Consider the following 27,458-nt stretch of genomic DNA (forward strand, 5'->3'; position numbering starts at 1 on the left):
GAGTGAGCATTTTGGACAGATCCATTCTTGGTGTTTAAGTATCAGCAGCTTCGGCCTTCATGGCAGGCCTTCCCGGCCTTCATTTCTTTTTTTCCGTTGAGGTTTTTTCCATATACCTACCATATATTGGCCATGTAGCCATGCTTCAATTCCGTTCAAAGTTCACCTGCTGCTGGAGATAAAAACATAAGTGCAGCAGCAACAAATTGCACATAAAACCTAAAAGTGCAAAGTTGATAGCTAATTCTTGCTCTCTGCAGCTCTCGATTTTCAGCAGTGATTAAAAAACAGCAGCAGCAGCAGCGGAATTGGAATTGGAATCTGAATCCGAAATCAAAAAGTTGTTCGCTGCAGTGCAACTTTTGTCTCTCTCTCTCTGGATGGATGGATGGAGGGACGGACGGATGGGCGGGTGCATGGATGGATGTGTGTGTGTTGCCAAGCAGCGAAACGGAGTCAAACGATTTGGCAAGGTTATTATTTATTGCACAAAGATATGTGTTAATAATATACATATACAATCGGGCATATATTTTGTATACAAACTTTGATATCGATGGGGGGCGATCGATCGGGGAGTTGTTGGCTCTTGGCTTTTGACAAATTGTCAATAAAATAAACCCTAATTGGCAGCGCAAACGCTTGCTTGGGTCGTAATTCTCGCTTCGGCCATTCTCTACTTCCACAGCCACAATGTCAAGTGCGTCCGGTGGTGGTGCCGGTGGTGGTGGTGGTGGTGGTGGTGTCTCGTTAGCGCTCGAATGGCACTGGCATTTCCGCTTCCGCCTGCGGTCGGGCAACAAAAGGGTTTTCCTTTTTCCCTGACGGGCGACACTACTATAAAAGTTGACAATTACAAAGACAAGTCTGGTAATCGGCTTGATAGGAAATATATGTACATAAGAATATCCAAACATTCTGATTGTAATCTCTTAAATATTTTCAACATATTTTCAGGCCTGAAGGTCTGAAGGCTGATGGCTGACCAACTTTTTGACTTAATTTGAACGGGTTTTTAGAGTGCTTTTAATGTTTTGAAAATATCAACGAAAATCTGCCCATGAAAGCCGACACGAAGATCATAAAAGTGCCATTAGACGAGCGAATTAAGAGACTCCGATCTAGAGGGCACAACCATAGCACTTGCCAGCGAAGTTCGAGTAATTATATAATTTTCCTGAGTTCGGGGGTTCATTCGGGGCCGCCTTTAATTACAAGCTGCCTGCTCTCTGGGGGCGCTGCTTTTGGGGAGTATATTTATATTTGATCAATATAAGACGGCTATATCATACAGCTGCTACCCCAAAGATCGGCACAGTCGTAGACTTTGGCCGCCCCTCCCCCCGCCCACTGCTTTATGGCTTTATGGAGTTGCGTTTAGTCGCTTATGTCATGTCAATCCGAGTTGAACCTCCCTCTCCACCCCACAACCTACCAACCATTGCCCTCTCCCCACTCCTCATCTGGGCGATCTTTGTCGCACTTGAAAGGTTAAACGAGCGTGACGCCTCCGGCCGCGGCTTGGACTTTGTCTTTGCCTCGCCTCGCCTCGCTCCGGCTGCTCATTACGCCGGCAGCCCCCGCCAAGCTCCAACCACAGGGTCTCTGGATGATCAACGACATCGAGATCGAGATGGAGATGCTTTTGCCTGTACGAGTACCTGAGGGTAGAGCTGATGATAATTAAGAGTCACGCATAGCTGCGACACCTGCACTGGTGCTGGTGCTGGTGCTGTCACTGGTGCTTCCCCAAAATGGTTTTCCTTCTCTTCACTCTTTTTATATAAGACTTTAATTTCAATTCACCTTTGGGGCCCAGAGGGAAATGGCCCCATTAGGAAATTGGGCTGGCAAATGGGCTTGATCTGTGCCTATTATCCGGCTAATGGAGGGACGGCACTAATGGTTCCTTGTTCTGTGTTCTTGATTTTCTGTTTGTGCTCGAGGAGTTCGCATTGAAGTGCTCTTAGTGGAACTGAAATGTAGGTTGTACGTAAAAGTACACGCCAGGTACACGTCAAACAGGCAACTGTGTGGCCAGACTCCAATAGCCATCTTTCCAATGTCCCTCTTTCTCCTTCTAGCCCACACACATTGCCCGCCCAACACGCACTCTCTTTTTCTTATCCCTTTTGATCCTCTCTGAGCGAGTCGTCTCTCCCTACGCACGCCCTCACCAACACCTACAGCAATGGGACAGACAGTGGACAAGCATGAGCGTGCACAGCAATAGGTAAAGAAGGCAACGGAAGATAGCACTGCGAACTCTTTTACAGTCAACAGACCAAAATACATTGGGAATGATTTTGGGATCCGACATATATGTATATGTATGTATGTATGTAACATGCCCTAGAATTGTTGCCCATCGATTGCAATCGATCATTTTTGTTGCATCTGCAAAGCAGAACTGATTGGATGGAGCCGCCCACAACTTGGGATCGAAGCAAATTAGCATATGACAAAAAACAGACCCATGGACATGGACGGCTGATCAGCTCCACAAACGATTGCGCAACAATCCCAGGAGGCGGAGGAGGTGGAGGAGGAAGGGGTGCACCATCTGCCACGCCCACAGCTAACTGAGCGGAAACAATGGTATCGATCAGTGGTGCCCCATTCGATGTTATAATAAAAAGTGCGTTCGTCTCCTGGTCGCAGTTTTCGTTGAGCCGCCGCGACCTATGGACAACCTTCGAGTGCTGCTCCTGCTCTTCTTGATCGTCCCGGCCCCTTCCAGCAGCCGGCCGAGCCGAGGGATGCAACTGCAGTCCCACTACCTGCGCGCCGTGGCCGCCTACCGTCGCCTGGAGCGGACTCTGCCGCGGGAGGAGCTGAGGGCCCTCACGGGCATTGGCCTGCTGAACGGAGCTCGCCAGGCTGAGCAGCTTATGGAGGAGCAGCTGGTGGTGGCCATCAAGGAGCTGCTGCTGCAGACGGACATGCAGCAGAGCGACCGGGTGCTGCCCAAGATCGATGCCATCGAGCAGCAGCTGACGAGGGACCAGCGGGCCCTGGACATCCTGAGCAGCGCCCTGGATGTGCTCTCCAACACCAAGGACGATCACGAGTTCCGCCTGGAGCTGCGCGAGCTGGCCGCCCAGCAAATGGAGGATGAGCTGCTGCAGCAGGAGCTCTCGGCGGACATCACCCAGCAGCCGGAGCTGGGGGAGCGGCTGGGCCAGCTGCGCAGGCAGATCCTCAAGCAGGTGCCCCAAATGAAGGTCGAGCTGGATGCGAAGATCGAGAAGGCGCTGAGGCATCTTCTAGAGCAGGCCTCCGATGACGGGGTGCTTGCCAAGGCCATCCACAGGCAGAAGGTCATCCACAAGCGAGCTGCTGTCCACGATGACGATGACGGTGATGATGAGGAGGAGCGACAATATCCCAGGGAAATGCGCATCATCAAGTCCATTCTGACAGAGGTAGGTCCACCCTCCCCCAAATTGCGGCTGGGGATTGTAGTCTACTTTCAACCCAAGGCCGATCATTTGCGCTTCCAGGATGACTTCCGGGAGAATCTGGTGGAACAGCAGCCAGAGAGACGGATCAGGCAGCAGGAAAAGGAACTGGGGGAGCAGGATCAGGACCAGGATCAGGACCAGGATCAGGACCAGGATCAGGAGACCACCAACTCGGAGCTGGACGATCTGCAAGACGACGCGGAGGAGCTTGATTTGAAAGTAAGTAGAGAGCCAGGCGATCCGTGTGACTAACCCAGTGGCCCACAAGAACCTCACCTTCCCCCCACCCACTTAACCCATTGCCGACATGGTCTAGTCTTAACACAACTAACGGGCTCTTGAAGTCCCAAAATGTTACAGCCAAGGGAAGAACCAGGCCAAAAGCAAAATCCAAGCCCAAACCAAAACCAAAGCCCAATCCGAAGGCCAAACAGGAGGTGGACCCTGGCTCCACCGAGCTGATGAAAGAGGGAGGAGATGGTGATGGCGATGATGATGATGACCTTGGAGACATTGGAGAAGGTGGAGCAGGTGGTGGCGGCGCCGGAGGCGGCGGAGGTCTGGTCGGAATTATTGGGAGTCTAAGCGGCGTGAGTAGCAGTCAACCTCCATCCTCCATCAAGAGACTCACATCTAAATCGATTTCTCTAGGGAGAAGGCGGCTCGGACGTGGGCGCCTTGATTGGAGCGCTCACTGGCGTCGTTTCCACTTTATTTGGGGTGAGTCCACATCCTTGTTAGATGGCCCCTGCTGAATGCCTCTAAATTCTTACTGTTGTCTCCAGCCTGGTGGCCTGGACATTGAGACTCTGATCAGCACCTCCACCTCGCTGCTGTCGGGTCTACTGTCCGGCAACAAGAATTTCGGCACTGTTCTGGGACAATACGTGGGCACCGCCTTTGAAGGTCTCTCTGGCGGAGGTGGAGCGGTAAGATCAACAGGGCTCTACTTCAAGTGTTTTCCATCTCATCATCGTTTCTCGCAACATATTTTGCAGGTCAACAATGGACAATTTCTGGGCAACTTCCTGGGCACTGTGGTGGCCTCACTAAGCGCAGTATTTATCTCACTCCTACACCCAGATCCACACCCACACCCACACCCATAACTGTTCTACTAACTGCCAAACTGTCGCATTGAATGGTTGAATCGTTTCTGATACCCTTTGTCTTTGTCTTTCCACATAGGACCCAGAGGAAGAAGGACCACCGCAGCCTCTGACCTTCGCCAAGAGCCTGCTCTCCAGCTTCCTGGAGGCAAAGTTTCGTCCCGCCGAGGCTTCTGAAGAACGCCACGACAGCGCGGAACTGCCAAGGCCCCGGAAAAAGAAGGAGGGTGCCGCGGGAGGCTTCGATTCTGGGGGCTTTGTCAAGCAGGTGGCCTCCCACCTGGTGAGCAGTGCCCTGGGCCTGCTGCTTAACGCCGCCCTGGGTGCCTCGGGTGGGGCCTCGACGGCTTCCAAGGGCATCTTCTCGAGCAGCAGCAGCCACAGCAGCAGCAGCAGTGGTGGAGCTGGCGGAGGAGGAGGCCACCACTGGAAGCCGTCGGCCAGCGAACGATCCTGGGCCTACGCCTACGACGAGCCATTCTAGCTAGGTTTTTGTAACCGTATTGTATATGTATTTTAACGAGTAATTGTTATAAACGTAATTTTTTTTTTGTTAGTTTTAAAATAAAGAGATTTCGTTGGCCGAAAAAAGAAAGAAACAGAGTGTTGTGTTGGGACAGACCGTACGACTTGTCGGTCACTTGGGCAGCTAAGAAAGCGTAAAACAGGCATTAAATCAAATGCCGTAACCGCCTGCTGGCCTGCTGGCTTGCTGGGCAGCGTGTGATGCAACAGACTCACTCCAGTCCAGGCCAGTCCAACGGAAACCACCACAAAGACCGCCCCCACCCCGTTTCATCTTCGGGGAAGGACCCTCGGAACGCACTCAGTGGAAAGCGATAGACAAAAGGCACTCGAAAAACCGGCGGAAGTACATGATCAGACAGTTGGGGAGATGGGCTTGGCACAGGGTTAACGTTTGCCATTTGCCTTGTCTCTGAACTTTGTACGCACTTGCCAAAGTTCATTTGACAGCGTCAAAGTTCAAGGCAGGGCAGACCAACCCAAAAGCTGGCCATAGATCCAAGTAGACTGTCCGTATGATATGGTATAGATGGTTGGGAGCGTGATTGTAATCGAACGAATCAACGGAATGGGGATTACTCTTTATCTTTGTAGTATAGTTAGCACCTATATTTTGTGATTTGGCAAAGAATAGTGGTATCGCCAATACAGAGCTGTTTGTTGTCAGATTTCCGTTTTCCAATTGTGCTGCCTTCTTGGATTTAATTCCACTCGAATTTCTCTCTCTCTCTCTGGCTATCTCTCGCTCTCTTCACTTCCTCTCTTTCGCTCTTTATTGCTCAATGAAGCAACAACTACTTGGGGCGGTGAAGCGGCGGGCCTTGTGTCACTTTCTACTGATTGCACGTTTTATTAAATCGCTTTTTACTTGTCGTTTGCTTTCCTTTTCCTCTTTCTTCTGCTCGGTCTCTCTCCCAGTCTCTCTATCTCTCTCTCTCTCTTGGTCAGTGTCTGCCTGCCTACTTTGTTGGCCTGGCCAAGTGGTCTCCCAGTACTCGACTCCGAGGCGGCTTTCAGTTATGCGTGAATCTTTCACAAGACCAAGTGACATTTTGCGGGCCGTTTAGTTGTCGCGTTTTTTAATTTGAAAACATTTTTAAGTATTTGTTTATTGTTTTTTGGTCGGTTGTGTGCTGTGTTTTGAAATTGTTAATGAACTCAATTATATATATGTTTTTTGGGTGCCCAAATTGCAATTAAGTCTTCTGCCAGCCCACCAGCCATCCAGCCAGTGCTTCTTCTTCTATTTTGTCTCTCTCTGGTAAGTGGTACATACGATTATATGTGGTATATATTTACTCTTGTGTGATGTGTGTATATGCCTGCTGGGCAGGAGTGCAGGCAGAGAGGAAAATCCCGGCTCGTAATGTGTGCCAAACAAAAGACTTAGGCAACGAACTTGCTAACTGAGCTAAGCCTCAGCCATCTCCATTTCGTTGGCCATAGGTCAGGCCAGGGCCTGAAAGCGCTGTGCCAAGCCACAGCCAGAGGGGCAGAGGTGGGCGGGGGGGCCCCACTGATTAGCGGTCTCCTATTAATCGCTTTGGCTACTGAAATTTGGCAACCCCCCACCGTCCGAACCGCCAAACCTATTCGTACCGTGAATTTCCACATAAATCAAGGAAATATTTTATTTGGTTTTATGTGGCTCATGAATTTTGTTTATAGCCATGATTGATACGCTACAGGAGAGAACTTTTTAAACAATATTTTTAGGTACTACTCTATAAAACGTTGAAGAATGAATACATTTCGAGTTTAGTCACTTCGAATACTCGAAAGGAGTGCAAAGTTCGTTGAATCGGAAGCTTTTTGTGTTTAATTTATTCAAAGAATTTGTTGGGGGGGAACATGATTGAAGATGGCTAAAAGTCAGAGCTGATCGAGCAAAATCCAAAACCAGAGACACACGAACGGACAGCGTCATGCAAGAGTGGAATCCACGCATTCAGCTATGGGCTGTATTGGCCTGGCCCAAAGAAACCGGTAACGGTCTCAAGGTCGTTGATAGACAGAGTCGATGGCGATGGCTTTGTCGATGGCTGGGGCGAGATAAGCCCTGACTTAGCCCAACGGCAGTCGCAGTCGCAGCCGCAGCCGTCAACGCGCTTTGGGCCACAACAAAGCCGGGCTTTGTGCCCATCGATGGCGATGAGTGTTCGCTGGGGCCAAGAGCCGAAAGAGCCGAAAGAGCAGCAGAAAACAGAGAAACGGAAAAAAAGCGAAAGTAAATGCCATGAAAGTGGAGCACAGACACTGGCTGGACGCTTCGAAGGCAAACCAGCGAGGGGGCGTCTCTATATGAAACCATTTACCACATCATACACACAGACACAGACACAGATACATGTACATATATCGCGAGTTATGTACAGGTGTCATATCTAAGTCGGTCAATAAGTTTATTGACCAGACACCAGAGCATTTCGTGCATCCATTTTCGAAACGAATGCTCTTATTTCTCGCGGGAGGGGAGAGGATTGTGCAAGAGGATTGTCCCCACAACAACAAAAACTTATCAAATTGGCATTAAAACCAATGCCCATCACTGGGTCTCTCTCCATACTCCCATAAATGAAATATTTATCGCCCTGTTTATTATGTAAATTTTCGAAATCTCTGTACGATTCCGAACGCGGTCTTCTGTGCCTACATTTTGAGTGCCCCGGTATCGTATCCGTATTGAACATCTTGTATTAGGAGCATTTTCACACATCATTTTTTTTATGGCAAACCATATGATGCGGTGGGGTGGGGGCAGTGTAGAGAGCTTCGTGGATCATGGATCAAAGGTCTGCCCTTTTCATTCAATATAAATCATTCGGATCGTGTTCCTTTAAGAACCCAAAAGACTGAAGACTGAAGCTGTTTACCAAAGGGTAGCCGCTCAAATGCACAAATGCCTAAGTGATTTCCAACTTTGTGGCTCATTAAACAGCGCCGCGCCACACGGCAACGGCCATTAGCCATTGGCCATAAGCCATAAGCCATTGGCCATTGGCCATTGGCCAAGTTCTCTCTGCACGGACTTCGAATGGGCAATTAAACAAAATGATCAAATTTGAAATGCCTTTCAAAAAGCTGCCGAGTATTTAAGCATTTTAAGAAAAATGATATTATTACAGAGGCTGCTCTCCAGCATCGACCTTCGACGGCTTATCGAGGAGTCCAAGATGGGGTGTCCAGTAGCAAGATTTACAAGTATTAATGCCAACGAGCGTCTATAATTATTGTGATCACTGAGCAAACAAAACGCCACATGCTGCATGACTACATGACAACTAAACATGGCTAATAAACAGCACGACGAATTCCCCGCCAGAATCGACTCCACCTCGAGCCAGCATTAACCTTTGCGAACCGACTTTTGGCCGACTCTCGACTCGAGAGTCGATCCAAGAACAAAGATCGGTCTGGCGGTGTGCCGCTTGTTGCCTGCTGCCTGTCTGGCGGTGAATGGTCAACGCCTTTTCCAATTAAATTCGCCTCAGAGATTGGGAGCAAAACGTTGATCCACTTGATCTGAAGGATTTGCCAGAAAGGAAATTATATTTTGCCATTCCATTTTGGTCGTTCAATGTTAACGGCAATGGAATTATTATTCTTTTTTAATCAATGAGCCCTTCATTTCTAAAGCTATTCTTTGGATCTATCTCTAGATCTATCTATCCTCAGATATCTTGAGGTTTTCCACCCAAAATGGAATGCCAAAGAACTAGTTCCACCGAGACTACAAACGTTGATGGTAAATGGCTTGCGCAAAGCCGCCATCAACAGTTCATTAGAGGCCCGCTTAAAAGCCAGCCCAGCGGCAATACGAGTAGTGGTTTATGTGGGACTCAAATCGAACATCTTCCTCATACTCGTCTTCCTTCTCCTCCGTTAACGAGCCTCGTTCGGGGGCTTAAAAAATGTCCGTGCCTCAGCATGCTAATAGCCCCCCATTGGATGGATGTGGCTATGGATATGGTTATGGATATGGTTATGGATATGGATATGTGGATGGTAGCTTGTAACTATTAAGTGACAGAGAGTTACGTTGGGCTTGGGCTTGGGCTTGGGCTGGACCTGTTTTTTCTGCGTGCACTTCGCACGGGTCGGGGGCCCAGTCATCGAGGCAAGAACCATGGAACATGTGACATTAATGCCTCAGCCCAGGCCAGGCCACACTCAGACAAAAAAAGGCATGCATAATGACAACAATTGTTGCACAATGTGACCAGGCAGCAGGCAGGCAGGCAGGCAGGCAGGCAGGCAGGCAGGCAGGCACATTGGGCATTGGGCAATCACACCACATTATGCCAGCCAGCCCCGAACCAGTGCCAGCATTCAGCACTCAGCACTCAACATCTAAAATTCAGCTGGAGAACAAGTTAGTACATGTGCCACTGGTTAGTACAAATTTAATGCGTCTGCCCCACAACTTGTTTGCAACAGCAACAGCAGCAGCTCCCTTGCCCCTTCCTTAGCAAAATGTTGGCCATTTGGCATTTTACACCGAAACTGAAACTGAAACTCGAACCGAAAAATGCGATGAAGATCTGGGCTACAAAGCAAGTCGGTTCAACTGGGGTCGGCTCTGGGGGTCGCCGCTGGGGTCGGCGCCGGCGCCAGGTGGGCAAGGACGACTCCATCTACATCTACATCTACGAGTGGGGTACCTTATCGGCCAGTGCAATAATGTCAGCTTTATGAGCCACCAGTCCAGCAGTATGTAACGCTTTGCGTTTGGGGTCTTGGCCAAGTCAAAATGGTTTCACATAGCATAGCATGTAGCACTCGTACTTGCGGCTAGAGATTAGTTTGTATAAAACAACAACAGCAACAACAACAGGCTGTCATAAATTTTATGAGCCACGCTCTCTGGGTGACAGCAGACAGGAGACTGTCGGACTGACTGACTGACAGACAGATTGGCCAGCAATTATGGCGTTCTAATTGAGGCGCCACAGCGCCAGCATCAGCCACACAGAAATAACACAATATCCAAAGACAACAACAAGCTATAATTGAATTTCCATGGATAATTCGTTAATTGTACGGACAAATTAGGAAAAAAACAACAGCAACGGACGGCCACCGACTAATTGAATGGAACTAGTCCACGAGTCCCCACGAGTACACGGCCTGCAGTGGGGATTCTCTATAGAGGCCATGGTTCAGACATTGGATGGGGTTGCTAAATGATGCTAAATGGAGATAAGATTTATCTTCGATATGCCATAGCCATAGGTTAGTTTTCTCTGAACATAGTCGAGAGGTGGAAAAACATTGATCTCATTGATACTTCTGACGAATACCTAAGGCTTAGGGATCGGTAAAGAGCCAAGTACAGTTTATTTGGTCAGAAGAATCCTAACTACAGGTCCATTGTGGGACTTTAGGTATGGTGTTATCTTCAATGTGTTTGTTTGTTCACTTATTGAAGGCCAGCCGTTGCAGGATACCTTTAAAGGGATCCCCGCAAATAGCCGAAGGCTATCCTGCAGAGATTCCCCCTCGGGTCTCGTATATGTAGCTGCATCTCATTTGTACTCTGTACCAATGAAACGAGATCGTCATCAGCAGCCACAAGATTGAAAGTTAAAGGTTTGCCAAAGGTTGAAGCAGGGCAAAAGTAAGAGGCACTTGGGCATGGGCATAGGGGGAGCCCGCAGCGCACTGGTTCTGCAAGATCTCCTCTCGGAAATACACATACACCTGCATCTGCCAGAGCACGTAGATGGAGCGAAGACCTCCGAAAGACCAGATCATACCAGACAGATCTTCTTCTGCCACTCGGTTGCCATTCGCTCTGTCAACTGTTTCGACCTTGTGACCCACAAAAAACGATGACAGTTGTGCGTGCTGCCTGCACTTTGCATTTTGGGTTTTGGTATTGGGTTTTGGGTTTTGGGTCTTGGGTTTTGCTTTTTCGCTTTTTAATTTTTTTTAGTTTTTTGCGGTTTTGTGGTGATTGTTTTTTTGTGAGCTTGCTGAAATTTGTACATTTTTTATTTTTGTCATTTTGAACGGATGCGCGCATTAATTTTGCTTTATCTTGTCTTCACTTTTGTTGTCATCGTCTGGGCATAAAATGTTGCATAAAACAGCAACAGCAACGGCAACCAGTCCCCGTGCCATGACTGGGCCGGGCTGGGAGAGGGGGCAAGGTGCGGCAGCACCTCTTAATGTCAATTAAGGATTATGTTTCGCTCCCAGACCCAGACCCGACCCGACCTTGAGCCCAGGCGTTGATTGAGCTCGCTGCTCGCACATTGATAAGCAAATTGTTGCCTCCACTCCATAAAGCTGTTCACCTGATTTCTGCAGACCCCAAGACCCATACCCATACCAATACCAATACCCATACCCATACCCATACCCATACCCATATGTATGTATATTCATTCAGTGGGTATTCAGGGTAAAACGGGTTAAGTGCCGGCTGTCCCCGGGCTAATTAGAAAGGTTTTCGCCCTAGTGTCAGGGTGCGATGCGATCTGTGAACGGGAACAGATCGTGACAGCTACATACATATATGATATGATATCATACTAGTAATTAAGTGAGTGACTGATCCTCTCACAATCGCAAACAGCATATCCTTGTTGGCATTTATAGGGGATTGATTCTACATCAAGGATTTCCATCGATTCTGCTGGTAGACATCAATAAGTAACATTACAATTTTGTTGCATAAATACCTTCTCAGAATCACTTGAGATGATCTCATTTAATCCAATTTAAGTCTCAAAATTGACTTAATCAACAACAGATTGGATCGGAATTGGAATTGGAATTGGAATTGGCTGCGATTTATTTAGTTAATTGTTCAGAATTGAGCTCGCGGCAGCATACAGCATGCCGCATACAGCATAGGGGGGACCCACAATCGAATTGACTAATTATATGTACATGCATGCATAAGCGGGCCACATCGAAACGGATTGGATCGGATCGTATCGTATCGGATCGAATCAGATTGTATCGTATCGGATCGGACTCTATGCAATTCCAGTTATTAAGTTTCGAGTTTCGAGTCTGAATTCAATACGCGCGCACTTTGACTCCAATTTATCGGTCGGTCCTGGCGTCTCTGGCGGGGCTCTGGCGGGGCTCTGGCGGGGCTCTGGCGGGGCTCTGGCGGGGCTCTGGCGGGGCTCTGGCGGGGCTCTGGCGGGGCTCTGGCGTCTGAAGGCGAACGACTTGATTAACTTTTCTCTACTTTGTGTTCGTATTCTCTTTTTCGATCTTGGCTTAGTTTTTTGTTCTGTTTTTTACGAGAATTTCTAGCCTCCAGTTGGTCCATAAATATGTATTATTTATAATAGATATATTGGCTATAAATCGTTAAAAAAAAGCCCATTAAAATGCCATTTTACATAGTTAGCACGTTGTCGAGGCTGTGCTTAGAGGTTGGATGCGCATAAATTTCGCTAATTTAGTCAACTCTACGGTCAAGGATCTTCAGTGGGAACCTCTACATCTACATTGAGCAATAAATTGGAGAAGTTGCAAGATTGTAAACAATACTTATTTCACTCATAAGAGTAGAACTACATTTATGCACTTTACCATTGAAAATGTACCTCGAAATGGGAACAGCATTTCCATTTGAATGGAAAGAACTGAAAGACTCATACCATCTTAGGCAGATTTCCTATAAGTTCTATAACCCGACGTAATTTCTTTATAATGAGCCGCACAGTGTGTGCTAGAAATGTTTGTCAAAGGTTATTTCCGAATATTGGGATATTTCTTGTTTTTAAGCGCCCTAAAGTATGGTAGAAATATTACCAACACAGCCCACACATCAAATGGTTTATAGAAGATGATAATGGGATATATACTTTCCATTTCAATTTCCATTTAATTGTCCAAAACCTGTCCAAATGGAAAAATACCAACACCCTTATGTAAGCGCCTTTGGCCATTCGGTGATGGTGATGACAATCCAATCTGGAGAGTGCTTGAGAATGCATTAAACACAATTCCATTGCGCATACGCACCGTATAACAGCGAATAACCGTATAACCTGAGTGCCCCTCAGTGGCTGTTTGTGTGTGTCGCTGTGCTTTAATTGAAAGCCAAAAAGTACAAATTAAAAGCGCATTGCAGAAAAACCACCAACAAACACCCTCCAACCAAAGCACAGCCCAGACAGAGAGTGACTTAACATCTCTGACAGACATCTCTGCGTTTTGCACTTTATTGAGCGCTTTTCGTGTGTGCGTGTGTGTGTGTGTGTGTGTGTGTGTGTGTGTGTGTGAGTTTTCGCTCAAAAACGAGTTGGGCAGAGACGCTTGAGTCGGATGTCGGACGTCGGGCTTCGACGCTGGCGTTAGCGCCGCAATAAAATTCAATTTGGATGGATTTCGTCGTGGGTTTTGTTGCTGGTTTTTTCGGGTCTGCAGTGGACGCCGACACCGACGCCGGCAGTATCAGCAGCAGAAGCAGCAGCAGCAGAAGCAGCAATAGCAATCGCAGTGCCAGGCATCAGGCAGCTGCGGTAAAAAAAGCTCCGACGCGTTCGGGGCTGCGCTTGCGCTGTGGTCTGTGTAACCGATTTTTTGGCCACTGCTAAATCATTGAAGTAACTTTCGTCTGCAGTCATTTGCTTAAAGTTAGTGAACGTGCTAGTATCGCGTATCTGGCGGCGCGGCTTCCAGCAATCGAATCAAAGAAAAAAAAACAAAGAGAAAAAGAAAAACCCAGTCCGTTCCAAACTTTGATCAATTTTTTATTGGCTTTTTGTTTATTCTCTTGCCTTCGAGAGCTTAAAGTTTGTGTGCTGTTTTTTGGTGTGTAGCCCGCAAAATGGGTGAAATATTTCAAGTTTCCCCAGAAATAAATACAAATAGATCGAATCGAATAATGTGCCAGGCGACTTATAGTTTTTCCTTTGGTTAATTGCAGAATTTACAACAGAACAGAAGTCCCGTTCCTTCGCCCACAAAGATGCAGTACACAAAGTGCAAAACGATGCTGATGCTGGCCGTACTATCGTTATCGCTAACGCTATCGCTATCGGCTCCATCGCCTCAGCAGCTCAACGCCGAAGTGGAGTCCGCGCTGCAGGACAGCAGCGACAGCGACCCGGACCTTAATCCAATCAATGCAGAGGTAAAGCCCCCTATCCACCCATCCGACCCATCCGCCCAACCTCCCAGTCAACCCATCTCTAAGCCCAACAAGGAAGTCGGGCCAGAAAGAGACAACAGACAGACAACTGAGAGGGGTACAAAGTGAGGGGAAACTTGATTGCCTCGTCTCCTTGGGGGCAGCTGGGGCGTGAAAGCGAATTTTGCCTGCGGCTCTCTGCGGCTTGTTGCACATTTCGCTGTTGCTGCTGTTGCTGTTGCTGTTGCTATTGTTGTGTAAGCCGCTGCTAATTTTGCGGCCTGGTGCATTGAACCGACTTCTGGCATAGCCCCCCTCCCCCCATCCCATGTCCATTGCGAATATGTTAATCGAATATCGCACAAGAAATCGATTCGAATTCGTATTCGAATATGAATACGAAATTCGCTGCCGAATATATACAAGACATGACGACCTTGAGCGCGACGAAACTTGTTAACGACCTACGTTAACATTTCAAAACCATTCCCAACAAAAAAACCGACCAAAAACCCAAAAACCTAACCAAAGCCAACGCCTCAGAGTAAAGCAGAAGCAGAAACAGAAAGAGAAAGACCTCATCCATAGCTCATCACTTGTCTCCCTCCTCCGCTCTTTGCTGCCTCTCTCTCTCTCTCTCTCTCTCTCTTCCTCTTTTCTCTTTCTCTGCTGATTCGAGTGTTGTGAAACATTTACTCGATTTAATAGTTTGTTAATATATATATTCACTTTTTCGTGCTTATTGATTCAACAACATGTTGTGAAAATTAAATTGAAGACCCCAAAATTTGCCAAATGCATTAAGAGTAGAAGAAAACGTTCCAGGGTTGCCACCCACAGTATGAAACAGTCGAATCGGATCACCCGAAATGTTCTGAAATTCAATCAAATAAAATTCGGGCAGATTCTTGGGATGTATCTATAATTGAGGAATGCACAACGCTTGAAAGATACGGGTACGAGTCTGCATTCAATTAGATCTCAGAATATGGCCTAGGTTTAACTTTCAGTTCATAGATCCTGTCTATTCCGTGGCCATTAATTGTCCCTTCCCATCTACCCGTTGTACTATTGTTCAAGTTCCTGTAGCTCTTTCAACGACTGACCTGATTTGTGGTTGTATATAAATCATAGCTCACGTTTTTTGTTTTTTTTTTTTGTTTGTTGCGACCACACACAACAAAATGCTTTGAAAACTGTTTGTCACTTCAGAAACAGCCCAAAACAAAAACTAAAAAAACTAATAACCAAAAACAATGAAACGGGGTAACAGGCAGCAGGCAGCATAATGAGTTTAGCGTCTAAACTAATAAATTGCCAGGCCTGGCAAATGTTATAGGCAGCCACAAAAAGCATGTGGGCCCTGGACCGCATTGGGCAATCTCAAGTGGGAGAATGGCAGAACAATGGAGCAAAGATTTTGCTAAATTACAAAAATGAATTGCACAAATTGCACGGCCCTCAACAAATGACAAAAGAAGTGGGACCAAAGGGTAACCCACCAAGCCATGGCTTGAAGAACTACTTCGTTAATATCATTATTAAAAGTACATACTCGTAGATCATGTGCAACTCTGTTGTTGCAAGCACTTCCGTAAACTCTGGGTTACAACTTCCCTCCCATACGCTAAAGTCCCCTTTTCATCGAAGGTCTCTGAGTCAGCTGAGTGGCTTTCCCGAATCGCGAATTGAAATTCAAATCACTTGCCCAATAATTGCATAACTTCGTTAGAGGCGAGTGCGAGTGCGAGGGCGGGCGGGAGTAGGAGAAGGGCAAGTGACGTCACAAAACCAAACAAAATTCAGCGCAGAGGTCGTATAGCCGTATAGCCGTATAGCTGCAACTACGGAGAGTAAATGTATTCGCCGAGTCACATCCGATTGCACTTAAAGCATAGCTCGGATCGAGTCCGATCGGATCGGGTGGGATCGGAATAGTTTGGTTTAGTTTCGTTTTGTTTTGGCGCCGAGCGGTGGGCCTGAGGCTGTGGATTATGCGTTTTGTTTAGAAATGAGTCGATTTCGGTTTGGGTTTCGATTTCGATTTCGAGGTGCATACATATCGCATGTTTTGGGCCAGCCAGATGACGGCCTGAATGCTAAGTGCGGATCGACCGAGAAGCGGGCCGAAAGTACAAGATATCAACGGCTTAGAATGACCGATGTCCGTGCTCGAGTCGACTCCAAAGCCCCCCTCCCCCCCAGCAACAGTGCTCGTAATGAATGTATGAATGTTTGAGTGGGCCAGCCTCGAATTGGGTCAAGTCGAACCGGCCTTAAGTGTCGGAGATTATCGAGTGTTTTTTCTGTTTCTTCGGCTGGTTTCTTGCATATTTGTTGTCTTCTTGGCCAGCAATTAAACTTGAAGTCAGTTTGTGGCAAAGAATCACAAAATATATGCATAGCAATTAGTCAAGCAAGAAAATCTAGATACAGATGGCTTGAGAGTTCATGGTCTAGATCTGAATCTGAATCTGACTGCGTGAAGCGAAGCCCCCTGCCAATCTCAGTTCTCCGATTCTTCGATTCCTTTTACAGGAGGTGTTAGGCGATGGCCAAGAGCGCAACAAAAGAAAACTACCCGATGCGACATTCGAGGCCAAGAATGCGGTGCTCGGCTTCGTGTTTGGTGTAAGTACTATATAACCGAAGAAGCATACTCTGCTCCAAGGATGATGGATATGACATTGTGTTTTTCTGTGCTTTCTTTAGAAAATCGACAACTTCCTGGACACGAAGACCCGCGTGATCGAGCAGCTGGATCGCGCAAACATCGAGAAGAACAAGCAGTGGGACATCAAGTCGCCGGTGCCCATCAAGGACTTCCAGACCCTGATCACAGCCGTCGTCTCGCCGAAGATCCGTTCGTTGGGAAACATCGCCAATGACCTCACCACCGGTGTCCTGACGACCATCACCGCCTTCAGTGGCTCCTCGTCGGGCAATGGAAATGCGAACGCCGGCCTGGGCAACGTTGTCTCGAAGTTCTTGAGCTTCTCCGGCCCCATCCTGCAGGGCTCCTCGGGCGGCGTCAACGGCATAGGTGGGGTGACGACACCAGCCCCGGACTCCGACGAGGCGGGCTACTAAACAGGAGCCAGGACCTAGAAGCCAGGCAGAGCGCAATGAGAGCTAAACCTTGGTTGAACCTTGTAATTTATCGTTATCCTCGACCAATCCTTAGATTCCATCACTCTTGCGGTGCGGATGCGGAGCAAAATCTTGTTGAATTTCCCCCCTGTTTTTGTTTCTTCACACCTTAGTTAAGATCCACTTTAAGCATTGTTTCATGTTTGTACATACATTCGGCATATATATAAATACTACATATATCAATCAACCCACTCTATGACTCTATGACTCTATGGCGATCGAAAATAAACGACAAAAAACACACACAAAAAAAAACATAAAACAGAAAAACCGTACTCGAAATTTTGATTTCAGTTCTGCGGCTGGCGGCTGCCATCTCCATGGCCATGGTCTTGTCTGGGGTCGTGGTGGGGGCTGGGGCTGGGGCTGGGCATGGGATTCGGTTAGTTTCGGTTCGGGTCTGTCTGTCTGTCTCTTTGACTCGCTGGCTGTTTGTCTCTGTTTCTGTTTCTGCCTCTTTCTCATCGCTCTCTCTATCTCTATCTTTCCTACTACCTCGCAGGGCAAGCGGAGGCAGGCACGAGCCGGGGGCAAAGACCTGAGCGATGCCACGGACATCAGCAGCGACAACGTGTCGTTCGAGCTACCCGACGAGCTCTTCAACAAGTCCTTCCAGACCATCACCAATGTCTCCAAGTCGCTGTCCCGCCTGATCATGGTAAGAACAAAAATACACTCAAAACACTCGTTCTTCCTATTCCTACGCTCATCATTGTACTTTAACGCTTAAGCACCTATACAAATGGTTATAACTCTGTTGCTATTGCCCATGTCCAAAACATAACTGTAACGCTCTCACACGCACAGCCACGCATACAGCGATGCGTTCCGTTTTTGCATCGTGATCTTCCACTCTCTTAGGTGGCGCTTGTTCTATGCAACGGATGAGAGCTTTTGTCGAGAGAGAGAGAGAGAGAGAGAGAGACAATGAGAGGGCTTTAACAAGTAGAGCTTTAGCAGAACTTTTAGCGAAACGGAGTAGCTTTTAGAAAAACGTTCCGGTAAATGTGCTTTTATCTGTGTTCTCTTTTTATTCCTTTAGGGCTCTGCTCGTCGCTACTCCCGCTTTGTGCTCTTCTTCAAGCCCATCTTTGGGGATGCTTTGGTGGTCAAGGGATACGAGGATCCCACCACCACAACCACAACAACAACCAGACGCACGACCACCGCAGAGGTGGATAAGCTCAACGAAGTCTAATCGAATTTCCTTTACTATATTTCTATTTACTATATATCTAGAACCTGTTTGGTTTTTGTGTTTGTGTTTGTGTCGTATCTTATCTGTATTTGTATTCTGTTGGGCTCTTTGTTAAATTGTGAAAATATACACTGGTATTTATTAGAACGATGATCCCGACGGCGTTCCGCTGCGGGGGCGGACCATCATGCGTACTATCTTTAGGGAGCCCTTGGGGCCATCGAGGAAGCCGCGCCACAGAATACCCTTGTACTCGTCCTTGTCCCGATCGAGCAGTCGCTGATACAAGCCAAAGGGATTGCTAGGGAAGGAGAAAAAGGAAAATTTAAGCCATTGAAGGAATAGCTAGGAATAGTCTGTTCAGGGACGGGATCCCCACCTTAGGTTGCAGGAGCTGCCGTACCAGAAGGCCGCCGACTGGGCGGCCGCACAGTTGGCCTCACTTTCGTCGTTGTCCCTGTCCTGGGTGCTAAACTTCTTGCCCACGTGCTGGCGCAGAGCGTCGGCGGCATCGCCCTGGTACTTCCCGAGGACGTTCAGGTGGTACTGTTCAGACTCGCTGCCGATCCCAAAGTGGTCATATAGGGCATAGCGCAGCTCCTGCTTGCGGTTCTGCAGCTGCACGAGAAGCTCGTAGTTGTCGCTGCTGGTGATCTGGTGGAGCTTGTCCAGCCCGATGAAGAACTCGGTGTTGAGGGACCCGAACCCGATCTTGTAGTCGGCCCACTTGCGATTGAAGTCCTCGCTGCCGTCGTATCGGTTGACCACCATGATCCAGCCGCCGTCACGCACCTTCTGGTCGCAGAACACGAAGAAGGGCTCCACATTCGCACGGGGTCGTATCCGCACCACACCGTGCTGCTGCTTGAGGCAGTTGCTTGGCGTTGTGGGACCACCCCCCGCCCCGGGGCCGCCTTGGGCTGCCAGTAACTGGGGCACATCCACATCCAGGCTAGAGAGGGAGGAGACAGGTCTATGAATGGGTCTACCAGTCAGTGTTACAGATGGGCTTCCTCCGCACCGCACAGCTTACAATCGCGATCCGATGGCATTCGGCAAGCCCAGGGGCACTGGATAGCCAGCGGGACCGCCACTCCTTCGCAGGTCCACCAGCTGCTCCTGGAGGCCGCCTATCTGCTCCTTGACACTCGCAATGTCATTGGTCAGGGCCTGCAGGCGTGTGGTGAGGCCACTAAGCGCAGAGATGGGACAGCTAGTCTGCAGATACAGATAGGATAAAGATAGATCGATGTAGAATCCTCTATGACTCACCGAATTATCCAGAATGGGTGGCACCATCCCCAGGTCCCCGCCCAGATCCGTTTGCGTTGTGGTAAGGCACGCCATGGCCATGACCAGCGCGTCTAGCTGTAGCATCTGCGACATATCTCACTGACTGAGCTCTGACCACTGACCACTGACTACACCACACACTCGCTGGGGGGCTGATCGAGCCGACCGAGCCGATCGACTGGCCACAAAGGTCATGCAATTAGATTTTCTCGTGCTGCTGCTGTGCATCCACATTGCAAACGAGTATGCTAAGTGCTAACCGGAGGCGATCAGTGCTGCGCAGTGCTCACGAGCTTGAGCTTGACTTTATTACGATTATCATTTGTATCAAGCTACTGCTTCAAGAGGCACACAGTGATCAGTCACCAGAGATCACTGCCCGTGATTTATGGAGCATCTCCAACCAACCAGCAGCGACTGCCTGCTGCCCGCTGGCGGCTGCTGGGGCGGCTGCAACTGCGTCGCTGTCGTTGGCTCACGCTGCGATCGAGCACAAGTTTGTTGTTGAATTGTGGAATCGCCATAGTATCAGCATGGCGCTGGAGGCGCTCGTCACTGCTTTGGCCTGCCTCAGCACCACCACGATGCCAGAGAAGACTACGCCATCCTCTGTGATAATGCGGAACTCGGTGGAGCCTTTCCTAATCGATGTGAATGTACGTATGGAGGGTACTCTTTACTGATCTTTCCTGACATTTCGTACAATATTTTGCTCCCTCCGGCTAGGACACTGCCTGTCCCGTCAGCACCTTGGGCGGCTTGGCAGCACGGTGAGTACTTCTCAATGGAGTCATCGTTGGGTTTCCGCTTCGTTAAGACAGAGCCTGTCAATCTTTTCAGCATCCAGTTTATGACGGACGAGCTGCAAACACTCAAAACGGAGCTTAGCAATCTACAGCAGCTGATCGATGAATACAGGATCCAGGCGCCGGGGGAGGCTATTGGTACCCGGTCGTAAGTCATCCCCCGCACGATCGACTGATCTGTAATTTCTGATCCCTAATGCCGCAGACTCCATCCAGTCCCATCCATTGTCCAGGCCTTGCCAGCCGTGCCCAGCGATGATACGCCCCGGAATTGCTGGGGCCAGAAGCACGGCCAGGTGCTCATCCGGGTGGCCAGAGATTTGGAGCCCTTCTTCGTGAGCTGTGACCAGAAAGTACGCGACGGGGGCTGGCTAGTGATCGCCTACAGGTTTGATGGCAGCGAGAAATTTGACCGCGACTGGCAGAACTACAAGGCCGGCTTTGGGTACCTCAACTCGGAGTTTTTCATCGGGCTGGACAAGCTGAACCGGCTGACCAACAGCGGGCACCACGAGCTGCTCGTGCTAATGCGCAGCAAGACGCCTGAGGAGCGCTTCGCCCTCTATGATCACTTCAGCATTGGCACCGAGGCCGAGAAGTATCTGCTCAACGTTCTGGGGACCTACAAGGGCGATGCCGGCGACTCCCTGCGCTACCATGCGGGCAAGAAGTTCACCACCTACGACCAGGACAACGACGACAACGGACAGAACTGCGCTAGGACCCATGCGGGCGCATGGTGGTATGGTCGCGAGTGCATCGAGAGGTACTTTGACAAAATTCCCATTCAGACTACGATTTAATCCCAACGTTTTCCTAGCAACCTCTTTGGCACCTTCCAGCCAAAGTTTGGCCAGGAGATTGGCTACTTCAAGGGCATACTGTGGAAAACCTTTTTGCCGGGGCCTACAGGCTCCCTCAGCTACGTTCGTATGCTCATCCGGCCCAAAAAGAAGACATCGTAGACGTAGACGTAGATGCTTTATCCTATATCCTAGATCCTAGATCCTATACAAATAAATAGTTGTTTCGAGAATAGTTTTGCCATTTTATGGTGCAACTATTGCACTGGACGCTGGCCGCTGGCCGCTGGCCGCTTCTGGGGAATGCATTTGAAAACTGGTTTTAATTATTTCAATTATTTATTATATATTTACTCGCATTGAAGCGTTCGCTCAATTAATTGGCAGACAATGCAGGCACACACACTCGTACGTATACACTGGGGAAAGCAGCAAGTAATGCCGCTCATTAATGGTGTATTATCATGAGAAATTTCCACTATATTCTACTCATTTGCATTCAATGCCGAAGAGGATGGGGCTCTGGTGTGGCTGCTTTGCTAAGCAACGGAAATTGTTTTGTCTCTAAAAATACACAGCACAGCACACGAACAGCAGAGCCGTCGCATTATACCATCTGCATTGCAAATGCTTATCGAACGCGTCACCTACTGCGTATACTTAATGTTTCGAACAAAGCAAAGTACGAGTAGATGGGGCGTATGCGTAATGCGAAATGCGTAATGCGAGTGTCATTGGCACCTACATTTCCATACCCAGACCCCAGGCAAAAGTATACATATATACTCGTAAGAAAACTTTGCCACCCTCCTCCCTCACCCCACCGCAACACACGGAAAACAAATTTCATAAATTTTCTACACAGCAATTGAATGCGTGGTTGGGGGAAAGGGAATGCTGCTGGGGGGATGGTAGCTTCTGTGCAATTGTGTGCCAAATTCAATAAATAACCAGCGTAACCTGAGGAGCGCCTCTAGGGCCGTAGCGAGCACTGAATACTCTTTGCCGATAGGAAGGAAAACTACCGAAGGAACTCCTCCTCTACAATATAAAGCATTCTAGGAATAGATTGTTTTTTGCTCCGGCAAGGCCAGAAGGATACTTGAGGTATGTGTTTCTCTGCTTCCGAAAGCCACAGCAAAGGCATGCCATCATACAGTGGATATTCCCCAAGCGACACGGTTCATTGGAGGACATGATAGTAAATAAATTCTGCTCTCACTCGAACTCCGAGTTGGCCCCAACAACTTTTTGACAGAGTCGGAAAATATTAAACAATGCGCACAGAGCACGGACTGACAATGAAATGCTGGCCAGAGGCGGCGTGCGGGTCCTGGGTGTAGGTGCAGGGTGGCGGGGGGGAGTCCGTAAGGAAGCTACTTCTACTCGTACTCGTACTTTCCACTTGTTTTTCCTTTGTTTCGTTTGCTTATTGTATTTTTTTGTATTTTTTTGGTTTTGTATTTGCTGTGTTTTCTTGTGTTTTTTGAATTTTCATAAAACTTTTCCTCGTTTGCCGCTAATAAATTATTTTTTGGAGAAAAAGTTGGCTCCTGGCTCCTGGCTACTGGCGATGGCGATGGCGAGCCTCAAGCACTAAGCTGTCCGCAGAAGGGGCAGAGCCTCCCTGGGGTCTGGACTTCGATACCGATTCCACAAACTGCATATTGTTCCAAGGGTCCAAAAGTGTACAGGCGACATCACAATCCTCCACGTTTTGTGTCTGTCTGTCTGTCTGTCAGCCCTGTGTAGTCCTCTCCGGGTTTATTATTCCTGGGTGTGCTTCTGTTTTGTTCATAAATAATTTGCGCCACAACTCAATTTCATGAGCGTAAATCACTGTGTGGTCACTTGGCACCAGTCCGTCCCCCCCTTTCACTCCCCAGATGCTTATTGTTTCACTTCTTCTTTACGAAATAATTCCCCTCCTCCCCCACCCTTCCGACTTGTTCAGCTTTATTTCCACGATGTTTTCCCAGTCCCTTCAATGTCCTTCCTTGTCGGTTTGTTGGTTTGTCGGTTTGTTGGTTGGATGCCATTCGGTTGTTTGTTGGCCATTTACCATACAATTCCTTATTTATGTCCCGGCCAAAGAAAGTTTTTTTTTTGTCCCCGTGGACTTTGGGGAGTCCGGCCTCAATAATATAGAGACAGCCCAACCGCCTCACTTTCTGACTTTCTTGCCCTCTGAAGATGGTTTTTCGTCCTGTGTTCTATATCTGTTTGTGTGTGTGTGTGTGTATGGGATGTGGGTGTTAAGTCAACACAAAGTTGCGCCAAACTTTTCAATTGGCTTGACAAATATAAAGAAATTTATAATATCGCAACCGAAGCACAAAAAAGTGACCCCCCCCCCCCCCCCAACGCAGGACAATCAAAATTCGAATGGGAAGCAAACGGTTTTCTTGGTCAATAAAAAAAGTCATTTCTCAAAGTATCTGTATCTATAAAACGGTCGTGTAATACTAAGTTTAGGCGACTATTGATAGCCTTTACAGAATAGAATGGAAGATTAAAGCACTCAAAGAGTATATTCTTTCTACTATGAGACTCCTTTTACCTGGATTGTCGCTCAGGGGATACTGGGAAGGGATTCCTGTCTCATCCTGAAAGGCGATCCGATCCGATGTCATTCTATGTCGTCGGTTCTCGGGGCAAGAGGGGAGTGGGGATAAGTGTATGCAACGAGTAGAGACCTTAATGCCCTGCTACGCATTCTGCACATGAATTCCGCAATAAAAACAACATTACACTAAATTCTCATATTTCTTTTGCTTTCGTAGCTACAATTTTCCTCCACTCTCCCTCCACCCTCTCTCCAGCCAGCTCCTCCCGTCGTTTTTCCGCTTCTTTATTTACAGCCCAAAAAGGAAAACGTCAGGGTGCTGCCTGCCGCCTGATTTGCCCCTTTAGACGAGAGTGCGGGTGAGGGAGCGGGTGCGAAGAGCAACAATAAATTGCAATTCCAAGTCACTTAAATTGCAACAAATAACAGGAGGCAACTTGACAGCCAGAGAGCGAGGGAGAGAAGAAGCGCAAGCTGAGGAGCAGCCAACAGCGTACAGCCCCGTGAGATGTCAACGTGTTAACGGGGGCAAAGGACAAGCGGATACGGTAGGTAGATGCTCCCGTCCTGGATCCTTTACGAGTAATTACAGCCAGACAAAAGGTAGTGCAGAAAGATACTTTGTTACAGATACATGCTATAAGTATTTACTATATATTGCTGATACTGAAAATACTCTACTATATGTACAACAAACTTCTTGGCTCAATGAGAGATATCAACGTGATATCAAAGTTTAGATTCAAAAAGTTTGCCCGTGTTTCCATGAGGCACATGAAACGCTGGAATGAATACCTTAAGTGAAGTGAAGTGAAGTGAAGTACAGCTCTATCATCCAGCTCTGTTTCCTGCCCCAAGAACTCTGCTCCAAGCTCTCTGACAACACTCTGTGGCAAGGGGCTAGGGGCAAGGGGCACTGGCACTACAACACTACAACAAATAGTGTCAACGTTGATGCATGATTGCAGATTTGTTGCTGCAACTGAAGCGGGATTGCTGGATTGTCATTTCGCTTGACTCTTATTGCATTTGGCCAAAACAAGAAATTTTTATGAGAGTCTGACTCTGACTCTGATTTATTCATATTAAGAATTATGTTATCCTTCTCCCTTACTTGCTCCATGCTCCCTTCTCCTTTGCACTCTGATACAATATAATATTTAAATAGAAATAACTATTAAATTTTATACCAATGTGCATTTGCTTTTAGCAACATTAAAAATGCACATTACCAGAGCACCACAAAAGGGTGCGACAGGTGGTGTGGTGCTCATCAGGTGAGAGCCACACCCGAAAAAAAACGAAAGAAAAGAACTCGTAAAGGATGGAAATAGTTATAGAATATAATCGTTATATTTATTAGGGAATCCATGAATTTTACCTACCATTCCTTCCACTTTTTTGGTTTTTTTGGTACGGCCAAAGTGTGCCAGCAGTTCCGGAAGCCCAAAAGTGACGGGACTTCAATTAGTTCCGGAGATCAACGCCCGTTCAAACAATATGACAAAAGAATGGCGCAGACAACAGAGAAGCCCGCACTCCACTGTCCAATTTCCTCTCTCTTTTTCTCTGATTCCCCGCTGATTCTCCAGCTGCCTCACCTCTTAATTAAAACGAAATGTTCACAGCCGCTTTGGCTATTCAGTTAGCCTCCACTTCCCACCTGTACCTGGGCCTCCCCTAGTGCCATATATAACTCATAACCATTCGGCCAGAGAGCGAGGGAGAGAGAGGGAGCAGTCCAAACAAAAAGTTATCAAAAAAATTGGTCAGGCCAATGGCTAAGCAGACCAGGGGCAGCAGAGGAGAGAGGCCCCAAAAAAGCCACAAAAAAGAAATGCAACTTTATGCGTGCCACACGACAAAAACAAAAAAAAAACAAAAAAACGAGCGGAGGATTGGCGAGCGGGAGTTCCACTTTTTGTGGCCCGAAAGAGGGTAAAAAGCTAAACAATGACAGCTGCAGCTGACGCGGCAGCATAGCAAAAGGAGGAGCAGGAGGAGGGGCACGGGCACGGGCACGGGCACGGGCACGGGCACGGGCACGGGCTATGGCATTTACTTACGGTCGAACGCACTTCATCTGGAAACCATAAAATTGAAAAATGCTGCAACGAACAAGGCAGAGGCAGAGCGAGGCCATGGCAATGACGACGACGACGACGACGACGGCGACGACGGCGATGATGGCTTGTTGGGGGGATTCCAGGGTGGTTCCAGGGTGGCGCCTGCTGAGGTTAGGGTTCAGGCTTTGGGTTTGGTTTTTAAACCGCACAAAAGTCATTTGAGCGCCGTCGTTAACATGTCACACACACACACACACACACTCGAATGTGAAAAGGCAAACAATGCATTTGTCCTAGAGACGAGAGCGTGAGAGCAGGATTCTGTTCGCCTACCCGTGCAAATAGGAAGGAAAATCATCGGGCTTTTCTTTGACATGTGGTGGACATGGCTTTTATTTTTATTGATTCTATATTCTTCTTTCATGTTCGGTCCATAGCTCTGCTCACGCGGTCATCGCTAGCATGTGTGCCATATATTTTACCGCTGGCCAACAATGCGGCCATCGCCATTGCCATCATCATCATCAGTGGCAGTGGCAGTTGGCTTTTCTTTTGGCTTAGACCGCGGTCTCCTCCTCCTCCTCCTCCTCCTCCTCCTCCTTCTTCTTCTCCTGCTGCAGCCGACTTCTGGGGCGACTGACTCCTGGGACAACCGCAGAGTGCGCGGAGACCAGACCACATGTCCATTTTGCTCCCTTTTTCATTTGTTCATTTGGCGATCGTATGCACATACACTCGTAAATATGTATGCATGGGGAAACGGGAAAACGGGGGACGGGGGACCGCGTACTTTGTTCATTTCGTTTGTTTTACAATAACCAGATGGCGGTCGGACAGGCACAAGGGGAGGTGCAGAGAGTCCGCTCATAATTAAAATGTTTGGCAACAAAAAAAAGCACACACAGAAAAACAGAAAAAAAGGAACGGAGGGAAGAAGAAAAAGGGAGCAGGAAGAGGCGGTCAAATAGGAAATGAAAGAAAGAGAAGAGATGAGCGTTTTCCAGCTAAATGAAATGTTAATAGCAGTCATTTTTTTTTCCTCTCTAACGTTCCGCCATCTTCTACGCCATATTGCTCTCGCTGGTGTTCCTGCTTCCGTTTCCTTTCACAGTGTTGTTGTTCTTATTGTTTTAACCCGTAGACAATAGAATAACTTATTGCATTATCTACTGAAGTACCACCGACAGGCGGAATGTCTTTTGGATGTCCATATATTTGGGGCCATGGGTTCGGGCTCTCGAGTTCTAGTTGAGGCTGGTTAAGGCAGGGAGGGTCATGAAGATGGCACAAAGGGGTATCCACTGAAGTTTCTGCTGCTTGAGGGAAAGATTTACTCTATGATTCGGGGATCCCAGACAAACAAATGTTCACT

The 27,458-nt window shown here is 48.0% G+C and overlaps 4 protein-coding genes across 10 annotated transcripts; 3 read left to right on the top strand and 1 right to left on the bottom strand.

The window, feature by feature from the left end:
* The first annotated feature begins 2,414 nt into the window (after nt 1–2,414).
* LOC108158833 (keratin, type II cytoskeletal 1) lies at nt 2,415–5,141 on the top strand. Its single transcript, XM_033396403.1, has 7 exons — nt 2,415–3,425; nt 3,504–3,683; nt 3,809–4,054; nt 4,116–4,184; nt 4,250–4,393; nt 4,463–4,522; nt 4,653–5,141. The coding sequence occupies exons 1-7, from the start codon at nt 2,685–2,687 to the stop codon at nt 5,055–5,057; spliced, it is 1,845 nt and encodes a 614-aa protein (XP_033252294.1). The 5' UTR covers nt 2,415–2,684; the 3' UTR covers nt 5,058–5,141.
* A 1,054-nt stretch (nt 5,142–6,195) lies between these two features.
* LOC108165061 lies at nt 6,196–18,572 on the top strand. 4 transcript variants are annotated; one of them, XM_017301108.2, is made up of 4 exons: nt 6,196–6,359; nt 13,998–14,204; nt 16,740–16,832; nt 16,914–17,608. In XM_017301108.2, exons 2-4 carry the CDS (start codon nt 14,040–14,042, stop codon nt 17,289–17,291), a joined length of 636 nt encoding a protein of 211 aa, XP_017156597.1. In that variant the 5' UTR covers nt 6,196–6,359; nt 13,998–14,039; the 3' UTR covers nt 17,292–17,608. The 4 variants fall into 4 exon arrangements, with proteins under 4 accessions (XP_017156597.1, XP_033252622.1, XP_017156598.1 ...); XM_033396731.1 differs by lacking the exon at nt 6,196–6,359 and adding an exon at nt 13,567–13,633; XM_017301109.2 differs by lacking the exons at nt 6,196–6,359; nt 16,740–16,832; nt 16,914–17,608 and adding exons at nt 13,662–13,882; nt 17,857–18,012; nt 18,397–18,572.
* Nucleotides 18,553–20,002, bottom strand: LOC108165059 (microfibril-associated glycoprotein 4). Of its 3 annotated transcripts, XM_017301105.2 has the most exons (4): nt 19,825–19,994; nt 19,586–19,770; nt 18,932–19,525; nt 18,553–18,853 (listed from the first exon to the last, which is right to left on the bottom strand). In XM_017301105.2, the coding sequence occupies exons 1-4, from the start codon at nt 19,936–19,938 to the stop codon at nt 18,694–18,696; spliced, it is 1,053 nt and encodes a 350-aa protein (XP_017156594.1). In that variant the 5' UTR covers nt 19,939–19,994; the 3' UTR covers nt 18,553–18,693. The 3 variants fall into 3 exon arrangements, with proteins under 3 accessions (XP_017156594.1, XP_033252597.1, XP_033252603.1); XM_033396706.1 differs by having other exon boundaries at nt 19,586–20,002; XM_033396712.1 differs by having other exon boundaries at nt 18,932–19,504; nt 19,586–19,999.
* A 331-nt stretch (nt 20,003–20,333) lies between these two features.
* On the top strand, nt 20,334–21,689 carry LOC108165058 (fibrinogen-like protein A). 2 transcript variants are annotated; one of them, XM_017301104.2, is made up of 5 exons: nt 20,334–20,501; nt 20,572–20,615; nt 20,686–20,796; nt 20,857–21,417; nt 21,472–21,689. In XM_017301104.2, exons 1-5 carry the CDS (start codon nt 20,379–20,381, stop codon nt 21,614–21,616), a joined length of 984 nt encoding a protein of 327 aa, XP_017156593.1. In that variant the 5' UTR covers nt 20,334–20,378; the 3' UTR covers nt 21,617–21,689. The 2 variants fall into 2 exon arrangements, with proteins under 2 accessions (XP_017156593.1, XP_017156592.1); XM_017301103.2 differs by having other exon boundaries at nt 20,336–20,501; nt 20,686–20,799.
* The last annotated feature ends 5,769 nt before the right edge of the window (nt 21,690–27,458 follow it).

This window comes from Drosophila miranda, chromosome XL, assembly GCF_003369915.1.
Source record: "Drosophila miranda strain MSH22 chromosome XL, D.miranda_PacBio2.1, whole genome shotgun sequence".
NCBI classification, from domain to species: domain Eukaryota; kingdom Metazoa; phylum Arthropoda; class Insecta; order Diptera; family Drosophilidae; genus Drosophila; species Drosophila miranda.

Bases quoted from the DNA above. Each gene is read 5' to 3' on its own strand.
- LOC108158833 (XM_033396403.1), top strand. From the start codon at position 2,685: ATGGACAACCTTCGAGTGCTGCTCCTGCTCTTCTTGATCGTCCCGGCC. The intron at 3,684-3,808 runs GTAAGTAGAGAG...GGGCTCTTGAAG, and splicing joins CGGAGGAGCTTGATTTGAAA to TCCCAAAATGTTACAGCCAA. The intron at 4,523-4,652 runs GTATTTATCTCA...CTTTCCACATAG, and splicing joins TGGTGGCCTCACTAAGCGCA to GACCCAGAGGAAGAAGGACC.
- LOC108165061 (XM_017301108.2), top strand. From the start codon at position 14,040: ATGCAGTACACAAAGTGCAAAACGATGCTGATGCTGGCCGTACTATCG. The intron at 14,205-16,739 runs GTAAAGCCCCCT...TTCCTTTTACAG, and splicing joins TTAATCCAATCAATGCAGAG to GAGGTGTTAGGCGATGGCCA. The intron at 16,833-16,913 runs GTAAGTACTATA...TGCTTTCTTTAG, and splicing joins TGCTCGGCTTCGTGTTTGGT to AAAATCGACAACTTCCTGGA.
- LOC108165059 (XM_033396706.1), bottom strand. From the start codon at position 19,938: ATGTCGCAGATGCTACAGCTAGACGCGCTGGTCATGGCCATGGCGTGC. The intron at 19,526-19,585 runs GTAAGCTGTGCG...ACCCATTCATAG, and splicing joins AATGCCATCGGATCGCGATT to ACCTGTCTCCTCCCTCTCTA. The intron at 18,854-18,931 runs GTGGGGATCCCG...CTCCTTCCCTAG, and splicing joins GGCAGCTCCTGCAACCTAAG to CAATCCCTTTGGCTTGTATC.
- LOC108165058 (XM_017301103.2), top strand. From the start codon at position 20,379: ATGGCGCTGGAGGCGCTCGTCACTGCTTTGGCCTGCCTCAGCACCACC. The intron at 20,616-20,685 runs GTGAGTACTTCT...CAATCTTTTCAG, and splicing joins TTGGGCGGCTTGGCAGCACG to CATCCAGTTTATGACGGACG. The intron at 20,800-20,856 runs GTAAGTCATCCC...CTAATGCCGCAG, and splicing joins GAGGCTATTGGTACCCGGTC to ACTCCATCCAGTCCCATCCA.